Source organism: Lissotriton helveticus, chromosome 1_1 (assembly GCF_964261635.1).
Source record: "Lissotriton helveticus chromosome 1_1, aLisHel1.1, whole genome shotgun sequence".
In the NCBI taxonomy this organism is placed as follows: Eukaryota; Metazoa; Chordata; class Amphibia; order Caudata; family Salamandridae; genus Lissotriton; species Lissotriton helveticus.
The window spans coordinates 1,346,613,300-1,346,623,725 of record NC_136057.1 but is presented as its reverse complement, the minus strand read 5'-3'; the positions used below and the strand labels follow the sequence as shown (position 1 = coordinate 1,346,623,725).

At 41.5% G+C, this 10,426-nt stretch overlaps 1 protein-coding gene across 2 annotated transcripts in view; it reads right to left on the bottom strand.

The window, feature by feature from the left end:
• Window positions 1–7,787: 7,787 nt before the first annotated feature.
• The window catches only part of LOC144823991 (uncharacterized), a 60,404-nt gene continuing 57,765 nt past the window's right edge, over window positions 7,788–10,426 (bottom strand). For both annotated transcript variants that reach the window (XM_078683006.1, XM_078683014.1), the window contains exon 6: window positions 7,788–9,835. In XM_078683006.1, the coding sequence (XP_078539132.1) occupies window positions 9,183–9,835 (653 nt within the window). In that variant the 3' untranslated portion in view covers window positions 7,788–9,182. The remainder of the gene's footprint in view (window positions 9,836–10,426) is intronic.

Genomic DNA, 10,426 nt, shown 5'->3' with positions numbered 1-10,426 from the left:
CTGATAATCTAAAATCAGCGAAGGAATTACCACACATTGTTCAACAAAAGCTAAGTGCAGAGTTACAAGCAGGCAGGATAGCAGGCTCCTTTTTACAGTGCCCATTTGAAAATGTAATTGTTTTACCGTTAGGAGGAGTACCAAAAATAAACGTACGGCGAGTACAGGCTTATACACAATTTGTCATGGCCAGATGGCCAGTCTGCCTATTATTTTATTTCTTAAGTGAATTCTAGTGTATCCTATGTGTTAGTTGATGATGCTTTGAAATTGTCTCGAACAGCTGGAAAGGATGCAGAGCTTGAGAAAAGTGATAGTCAATTAGCATTTAGACTCCTACCCATACATCCCACTGATTTTGAATTGCTTGGTATGCATTTTAGAGGTGCTTTTTTATGTAGACAAGGTTCTTTCTATGGGATGTTCAATCTCACACGCCTTATTTGAGACATTTTGCACTTTTTTGCAATGGGCTTTCATAGATTTCAGTGGGCGCAATTTGGTTTGTCACTACCTGGGTGACTTTATGTTTATTGGTGCAAAGAACACAGATCAGTGTGGGAAAGCTCTACAAAAGTTTCCAGAAATGGCAAAAGAGCTTGGGGTACCATTGGCCCCAGAGGGTCCTAGCACCAGGTCAACATTCCTGGGTATTGAAACAGACACAGTAGAAATTATAGCTAGGCACCCGGTGGCAAAGGTTCGAGAAATAAGGTATTTTTTGCAGTCTGTTACGACTGAAAGGAAATTGGAAGTTAAGAAAGTGCGGAAATTGCTGAGCTATTTAAACTTTGCATGCAGGATGGCAAGGGCCGGAAGACCTTTTGCAGACGTTTGGGTTTGTCTGACTTGCATATTTGGCTACAGATTCTGGATCAGTTTAATGGAGTCTTGTTGTACTTTATTGAAAAAGACATGATTTGACAGATTCTGATTTTTTCGGATATGTCAGGTGCGAAAGGCTGTGGTCTTTTTTGGGAGGGCATAGGTGTGCAAAAAGCTGGCCTGATCAATGGTTGAGACAAGGGTGCAGCATAACCTTTTTAGAGCTATTCCCGTTGGTGGTCACACTGTATGTTTGGGGCGAAGAATTTAGGCATAGATGTGGATAACATGGCTGTTGTACAAATGGTAAATAAACAGAAGGTGGGAGATCTGAGAGTATTGAGCATACTAAGAGCCTTTGAGTTGAAATGTTTGCAATTAGATGTTGTTTTTAAAGCTAGGCATGTTCCTGGAGCAAACAATAATATAGAGGATGCTCTATTTCAATTTCATTGGCAGAGGTTTTGCAGCTTGGCTCCAGGTGTAGACAGCAACAAGACACAGATTCCACAGAACATTTGGGCCTGGAAGGATTGAGGATAGTCGAGCTCGTAGAAAATTCATTAGCCCCATCCACAAGACAAAGTTATCAACAAGCCTAGAGTGAATTCTTAAGTTAAGGTAACATTGACTCACGGGATGGGAATTTGTCTAAAAAGGAAAAGATTATATTAGGCTTAGTGCTGTTTTTGATTCAAAAAGGTCTGTCTCACAACACTATTTCAGGGAAATTAGGAGGGGTTTCCTTTTATGGTCAACCATGGTGGGGACATGATCCTGTTCAAGGTTTTAAAGGGATCGAGTAAGGAACAGTGTAACTAGAAATCGTTAAGAGAACCAGTGACTTTTAACCTGTTACAACAGTTATTACAACTCCCCTTTTGTTGTTATGATGATTTTGAAAGTTTCAGATTTAGGTTGCGCATGTAGTGGTTATTTCTGGGCACCTTCAGAGCATCAGAGTTGTTGGGTTTGATAGGGCATGCAGGCATTCAAAGGGGTGTGATAGTTTTGGACCAGCATAGAGTAAGGATTTGGCTACGGAAGTCTAAAACAGATCAGTTGGCTAGAGGTACATGGGTATGTCTAAACAAGAGTGGAGTGGAGGGTTGTTGCCATGTGGAAGAGTGGAGGAATTTTCAGACCTCATTGGGTAACAACATAAATGACATTTTTTGCCATGCTAATGGGAATCTGATCACTATTCCAAACCTTTTAGCCGTATTGAGAAAAGCTTTCAATGTGCATACCACGTCACAAGTGGTTTGGTACGCCAACACATACAAGTTGAATGTATTGAAAAAAGTTACAACCATCGCACATGGCTCCAGGGTACCAAGTTTTCAAATGGTTTATGTGTGAAATTTTTTGTTGTTGCAGTTTTATATGGCGCAGTCTTGACCCGAAAGGTATTGGTGCGCTTTACATGAGCACCATTTACATTACATTGTCATGGTTTTGGTGTATTTATGAGTGACATTCCATGATGAAATGTGTGACCCTTAGATTGACCCTTTCCCTGGAGTGTTACCAAGCAATGAAGTCCATGGGCATAGATAATTAACAACAAATGGATTCCTCTGAGCGACAAGAAGGTCTCCAAAGATCTTGAAACTGCTGCAAAACGCCTATAATGGAGGGTCATTAGCCTACAGTTTGTTTGTAAGCTGATCTTATTGTAAACAATTCTGCTACCATGATAATTAAACAATAAATATATCTTTCAGAGGCAGTAGTTCTGTGGACATAATGCAAGCACACACAGTTAACTACAAAAAATTGCTTACTGAATGGGACAGATTGTCACTTGCATGATAAAATAAGCAAAGTCCAATGTATATTAAAAAGTCCAGATTACACCATCTGCCCTACTGGAGACACCCAGCATAACTAGGACAAAACCGGTCCTGGTTCAGGGAGGACTAGACTTAGCAGTTCGGGCTGGACTGTTCCAATTGGAGCAGGGTCAAGATGAATTTGCATACAACTGGGTCCAAATTGAGGTGACATTGTGTGCATCAGACAATGGATTGGGATGCGGCCAAAGTAAACTACCAGTTGCTGAGATGAATTAAAGCATTCAATCCATCCCTTTTTTGTATACTTTAGTGTGTCGTCCGAAGTGGGACAGGTAAGCCCAGAATGTGGGTCCTGTGCACACTGTGCAACTGGAACCAAACTGTACCTGGCTGAAGATCTCATAATTAGGGAGAAAACGGTCCCTGATTGCTTGTATTCTGGTTCAGGGATGACCTGGCTTAGCAATTCTGGCTGGACTGTACCCATTGAAGACGGATTTGCATATAGCTAGATACAAACTGAGATGACATGGTGTGCAAAAGAATGATAGATTGGAATGTGGCGGGAGTGATTACCAGTGGCTGAGTTTAATTCAAGCTTTCCATCCATCACTTTTTAGTATACTTATCTAGAGAAAACAGCATTTGTACCAGCCCAGTCAAATCATTCACAGAGTGGAGGTAAAATTAGTTGAGATTGACAGTGCCACGTTTCTTACACTATGAACACTTTTAATTTGAAGCCAAATTTAAAACAAAACAACACGCAGGCTAACATTTTATTTCTCGCTTTTGTGTAACTTCTTGTATTCCCTGTCAGGAAATAAGTCTCAAAGCTCCTTCTGGGACAAGGATTGGAACAGAAACATATCTTGTATGCTCACCAGTAGTAACTCCTGTTTCAATTGTATCACTGTTCATATATGTATTACCTGTATTTGTATTTACTTTTATCACCCAAAAGCACACACAGACAACAACTCCGGAGATTCCAACCGCCCCAATGATCCTCAGCTGGTTAGGGCGAGGCTGGCCTCTGGCACATTAGCATGCGTTCGTAATTAACGTTCTGTTCGTTGTTGGGTTTTTGGTCGAGGATTGTGCCAGAGGCGTTTGTGGCGAAGAGTAGAGATGCTGTGCATTGTTTGCGCACCGGGTAGCAGCTTCCAAACCAGACTCCTGTTACAGAATCGGCTGTCAGATAGGGAAATCCCGGTCATTACGAGAAAGTGCTAGCGCACTGTTCTTTACTTTACGTCACCAACAGCCAACGGACAATGGGCTCAGACTAAAGTGCACGTAGCGCTCTACTGGTTCCTTTATCCCAGCGCTTGTATTTTTGTTTTATTTAGAAGTGCTCTAATTGGCACTCTTGCTCTGTTTGGAATACATGGTGATTATTTGAAGCAATGCTGAGTACTATTACATTTTCTTTTTGAGGGTTCTGATGTGGCAGAAGAGACCAACTGGATTTAATGGATAAGGCACAGTAGTGACACCTTCGGTTTCTTGGCAATTATTTGGAAGAAGAAGGCCCAGATTTTGGACTGGGTAGGTCCTTGCCTTTAGCTGCCCCACGTAGAGATCTAACCATCACTTCCTGGCGGCAGGTGCACCAGGAGGAACAGGTGCAAGAGGAGGGGGCGCCATACAGACGTAAGCAACCACAACCAACGTCATTGGAAAGCTCCCCCAGACAAACCAGGGAGGAGGAGGCAGTATAATCCTAATGGGTCACCTGTGTGCCTCACGCCCTTCATAACCTGCGGACACAGCGAGCGATCTGGAATTACCACAGGGGACAGTAGGAAGCCTACCCGACTTGTTTTTATTGTTGGTGGACATAAATGTTAAGTATTTTTATCTGGGCGACACACCATTAATGGAAGGAAGTGCAAAGGGGGTAAGTTGGTGGGACCCACAGATCAGGTGGTGGGACCTCCAGAGGGGCACCATAGTCACCTGGAACGTGCTCAATGATAACATTAAATGAGGGGCTGTCCTCGCTTATGCTGAATGTCATCGACCAGAGGATCATATGCTACAGGAGACACATTTGCTGGGAACAGAATGTTCTTTCTTGGGGTATATCAAGCTGGATACACTAGCGGCTCCAGGGAAGTGGAAATACTTCTCAGGAGGATATTCCTCTTAGTGGTACACAAAGTCCACCAAGATTCCCTTGGACCACTTGTAATGATATTTGGGGCCATGGAGTGGTTGGCCTGGTCACTTGGTAGCATATTCGCTCCCCCACACATGGTTGACTTGACACTGGAGGCACTACCGCATCTGCTGGCTACAGCTAGATCTGCTTTACTCTGGCAGGGGACTTCAATGCGTCAATAGATCTACTACAGGACAAAAACAGTTTTGTGGGCTCCCTGGTCCATGCACATTCGGCCATGAGCAGTGGATGTCTGGCAACTACACCAACACGCACAATGCAGAAAGACCAACCACCCCTCCCATGCCCCCCCCCCCTTCAAGGCACCTCTTCCTGAAAGACTACTTACTGATCCCTTCCTCAGATATTGGACAAATTACACTGGTGCATATTTTCCCAAGGGGCCTTTTGGATTACTCACAAATTTTGCTGACAGTGGCTTGTAGGCCGATGGGGGAAATTGTACTGGGGCAGCTAAAAGTTTGGTGGTTCTTAGATGTGGACTTTAGGGACAGCTCCGTACTACAATTACCAAGTACTTTGAGCTTAATAAGGGTACTGCCTCCTCACTGACCATGCTCTGGGTGTTCCTGAGAGGAAATGCGTTTGCATGCGTACACCGGAAAAGTAAACGCAAGGAGAGTGAACTGTTCCGTCTTGAGAATGAGATCACACAACTAGGCTCTACAATGCTGGCCTCCCCCACACCGCACTTGAAATGCAGTCTCGATCAAGCGCACTTCACACTACAGCAGAAGCTTTTAGACACAGCATGATTGGGTCGGCTATACTCTTAGGGGACGGTGTAGTAGATGGGAAATAAAGTGGGCAAACTCATTTATTGGCTTGAAACTGCTGACCATCCTAGTGGCTTGGTGGCTGAGCTGCGAACCCCAGATGGGCTGACAGAGGGGAAGACCACATGGCAAGGGTGTTTACCTCATACTTTCAAACACTGAATGCCCGGCAAGTGCCCCCTCCTGCCAAGAGAGAAATCCCATCATCCGTGATCGGCCCCTACGATTTCTCTCGGTGGCAGAGGGAAGGATCTGGATCTTCCAATCACGGTGGAGGGAATCTAACAAGTGATCTCGTCTATGCCCTCCGGCAAAACTCCCTCTTGAGCTCTACAAACATTACTCCTCCCTACTGATCCAACACATCCTTGTGCTGTATCAAGAAGCGTTTGAACGATGCAGGCTACCCTGTGACCTTCGGGGCAACAACTGTAGTGATCCTTAAGCTGGGTAAATCCAGAGGACTGTGGATCTTATTGCTCCGTCTCCCTTATCAATTTAGAACTCAAAATCCTTGCTAACATACTGGCCACCTGCCTTGGCAAGGGGGTGCGCTCAGTGATCCACACCGACCAAAATGGCTTCATGCCCAAAAGAAGCACCAGACATTGTCTTCATTTAGCCTACGCCTGCACGGACGAACTATCAGGGAATGCTGCATTTCTAATAGTAGATGCAGAACAGGTGCTTGATACCATACACTGGCCCTACCTCCTAGCACTACTTCACAAAATGGAGTTTGGACCTAGGTTTCGGCACTGGGTGTCTCTCCTATATGCAGAACTTTGGCCCAGTTCCTTGTAAACAGACCCTTTTTGCCTAGGTTCCCCATAGAAGGGGGCACCTGACAGGGCTACTAGCTTTCACCCTTATTATTTGCACTTGTGCTGGAACCTCTTGCGGAACTCATCCGAGAGGATGCCAGACTCCGTGGATTCAAGTGGGAGGGAGGAGCTGAAGATCGGGTCTCGTATGTTGTCGATATGCTTATCTTTATTCAGAGACCGCAGGCCACAATCCCATCACTCATGGAAATCCTGGTAATTTATGGAGATGCGCCGGAACTCCAAGTAACTGGGTGACAATTGTTCTCCTTCGGGGGAAGGGGGGGATTGTCCAGCTAGGAATCGGGTTATTCCAGGTTGAGGGTGGCGGAAGACAGCTTTCACTATTTAGGCAAGATGACAACCCTCACCCAACAAAGGTATTGGGATCTCACACTACTGTATAAAGCGAGACGTAACATTAAGGAACCAGCCAAACTACTGACATCCATGGCAGGCAAGGAGGAGCTATCAAAAATGGTATCCCTTCTTCATTTCCCCTACATCCTACAACACTATTACCTGATTCCATCCACCTTTTTCACTGAGATGCAAACTCAAATTACCAGTGGTGTGTTATTAATAAGGTGTACATCAACATTGCAAGCTGGTCAATAAAAAAAGCAGATTTAATCTTTCCAGTTTTAGTTTAGAAATACCAAAGAGTATAAAATCTAAGGCGGGAACTGAATACTTTCTATCATGTGAAATAAACTTTTATTTTTTGGATAAGGACTATTTGCACCACAGATAATTGAAGAAGGTGACCAAGTGGAGAAACTGTTTGAAGAAATTATGTATGAAAAAATCTCGCATTCTCTCAAAATGCACCATATCAATGCCTTGTGGGCCTGTAAACTGATTCTGGGGAACTTCAGCTTGGGTGTGGGGTGTTTGGGTTTCTTAAAACCTTCCAATGGTGCCTTGAAACATTCTTTTGAATGGATATAATTCCGAAGTTGGTGATTCAGAACAAAGTTTTCGAACAATACCATTTGACAATGAACATTGGCCAACCAGTCTTGTATTTTTGTTTTGAGGCAGTTACCTAAGACAAGTAGTAGAAGTTGAATTCAATGTAAGAGTATTTTAGACAAACATGAAGAATGTAGAACCAGAATACTGAGAAGTTTACATAATTTCCGTTCTTTTTCTGTTTTTGCATAACTTTAAAAAAGTTAATTGCATTTTACCAGAAATATGTGTCCATTGCAATTCTTTAACATATCTCATAAAGGACAAAACCTTCAATGTAAGACTGTTTTGGCAGCTTCACCTGAAAAATCGAAAGTGACATATAATCTTTCATTATACATTTTACTCAGGCACTCATAATATGGAATACATAACCTCAAATCTGACGATGAACAATATGTAATATTACATATAAAATGTGCTTTATTTTGTATTCCTCCAATCAGTCCTCACTGATGGTATATGGAATGTTCAAATACGACTTAAGATAATCTTCCATAGGTTTAGACATATTTTAGATAAAAACAAATATATCACTTGCTAATAAACAACATTCCTATTCAAACGTCAGATTCTCAAGATACATTCAAAGGGGCTTTATTTTTCTGACAAATACATGCCAACCCAACAGATCGTCCACATAATTGCATCCTAAAGGAAGGATTTCGACCAGTAAATGTTTTAATAGAAGGGGTTGTGCAAATATCAGACGTTATCATTACGTGCTGTGAAAGATAATTGTCAGATTAACTATTTCACAGTTCACAGCGCTGAACTATTGAAATTCTAACTCCGATACCAATTAAACAACTAAGAAAGGTGTGGGCTTATACATTCCAGAGGTCAATACTATTGGTTTCAAAAGTTAAACTTTATTTCTTCTGCCTGAATACAGTCTACAGGTGGTTATTTTAGTATTAAATAGTTTTTTATTGACGGGGTATAATGCAAAGAGCAAAGTTGAGGTGCCTACAAACCAGTGGGCAGGCCAAGCATAGTCATGTCTTGGTGGTTATTTTAAAGGGTTACTTGATTTATTTATGTATTGGCACACCCAATCATACAGCTTAAAGTGCTGGAATATCTATGGGTACCTGGAGCAAGCACTTTAGGTATACTTCTATATGGGTAATGTAATTATACTAAGATTAATTTAAACTTATTAATTCTGAATTTGTTGATTTTCTCAGAAGGCTGCGGATTGCCTTCAATGAGGTTAGTAATTTCTTTCTACTTTTAGTGGTTTTTAATAGTGTTATATTTAACTTAGTCACATGTAATGTATCGTGTCATTTTAATTATCTGTTGCATTATATTTTGTAAATAGGTTACTGAGCACAGTAACCGGTACTGCTTCTAAGCACTGTGCCAGCTGGCATAATTGAATGTAACAGTAGACATGATTGCTTTAAGAGTCTGGATCTGAGCATCTTCAATTATTTTTCAAGACAGCAGAAAAAAAGCCTCAAGTTTGAGAGTGGAGGAACATCATAGGGTTAAGAGCGAGTGAAATTTCATAAGTCTGTTACCTTGCATGGCGTTACTGCCAAGAAAACAGTGAATTGGTATATTCATTCAATATCTCTTAAGAAAAATCCTTCTCCTGTAAATGTAATCAACTCCAAGCACAAGCCTCACTTTTCTGTAAGAGCTCTCTTAGGTTTCCTTTCCAGTTAAATGGCTCCTGATAAAGTAACATTTCTGCAGCATGTGGTACATACAAATATCTGTCCTGAGTCATGGTATGCTAGGATAATATGCTAATTAACCAAAGGAACACAAGTTTCTTCCCCATTCAAAGTTTCCACATTTCTGGGCATCCATCCGGTGATGTCTGGTTAGTTCTCACTTGATTGCGTCGCTCTTCGGTGTGTATTCTTCGGTGTTCATTAAGATTGTATTTCCTATTAAAACTTTTGTGACACTCGCTGCATGTAAATGGTTTTTCACCTGTATGTATTGTCCGGTGCCGATTAAGATCACCCTTTCTACTGAAACTTTTATCACAGTCAGTACATGCATATGGTCTCAAGTCTGTATGTGGTCTATTCAATCTAAGGAATTCTCCTTCCTGATTAAAATGCTGATCATAGTCAGTGCACAAGAAATGCCCATGGTTTTGATCCATCTGTTGAAGACATGTATTAAGAGCTGCATTCCTTAGATTACTTTCACATTCATTATACATACTTGATTTTTCTCCTGTGACTGTCTCGTGATGTAAATTGCCCTTTGTTGAGTTACTGAAAATACTTTCCAACTGAGGAATTTCCTTCTCTTCAAATTCAGGAATATTTTGCAGCCACAGCTGGTTTCTGGAATTTGTTCCTTGCTCAAGACTCTGCACGACCTTAGAGGTTACTTTTTTCAATAGAGTTTCACAAGATTTTGTCTTTTTTGCTTGTGTCCCAAGATTCAGAGTTTTACTTTGTTTGGGTTTGTCGTCACCTGTAACAGTACATTTAAAGTCTGGTCAGTACCGTTCTGCTGTACTTAAATAAACACTATGACAGAGATAATATTTCATTCCAAACAACAGATTTTAAGATAGTAAAATTAAAATACAAGTCATATACCTGCTGAGATAAGGATCCTTGTATAAAATAATAATGCTTTCCCTTTTCATTTAAAAAATGTTCACACAAAAAAATCTGAAATTCAGCTCTTGATCAGATTGGTTACAACTTGTGACTTATGGATTCCACATACATGTAGTAATAGGCTTTTGCAGGTTCCATACCACCCCTAGTTGTCAGAATTAGTTCCTTTTTCAGGCTATGATCACTGGTGCACATACATTCTTCATCCAATGTGTATTCCATAGAGGTTATAGGTTTTACCTCCCATTAGAATTATCACAGGATGATTCCACAAAATGTCAGAGACACAACACCCCTTTCAAATGTTATGCACTGTGTCAGACAACTGTGTTCCGTTCCAATGAGTTGATTGAGACGCTTCTGTTCAATATAAATTTAAAGAACTGTAGGTCCATGTCAATTAAAAAAGGACAAACATGGAGGTAAACCCTTTCAGGTA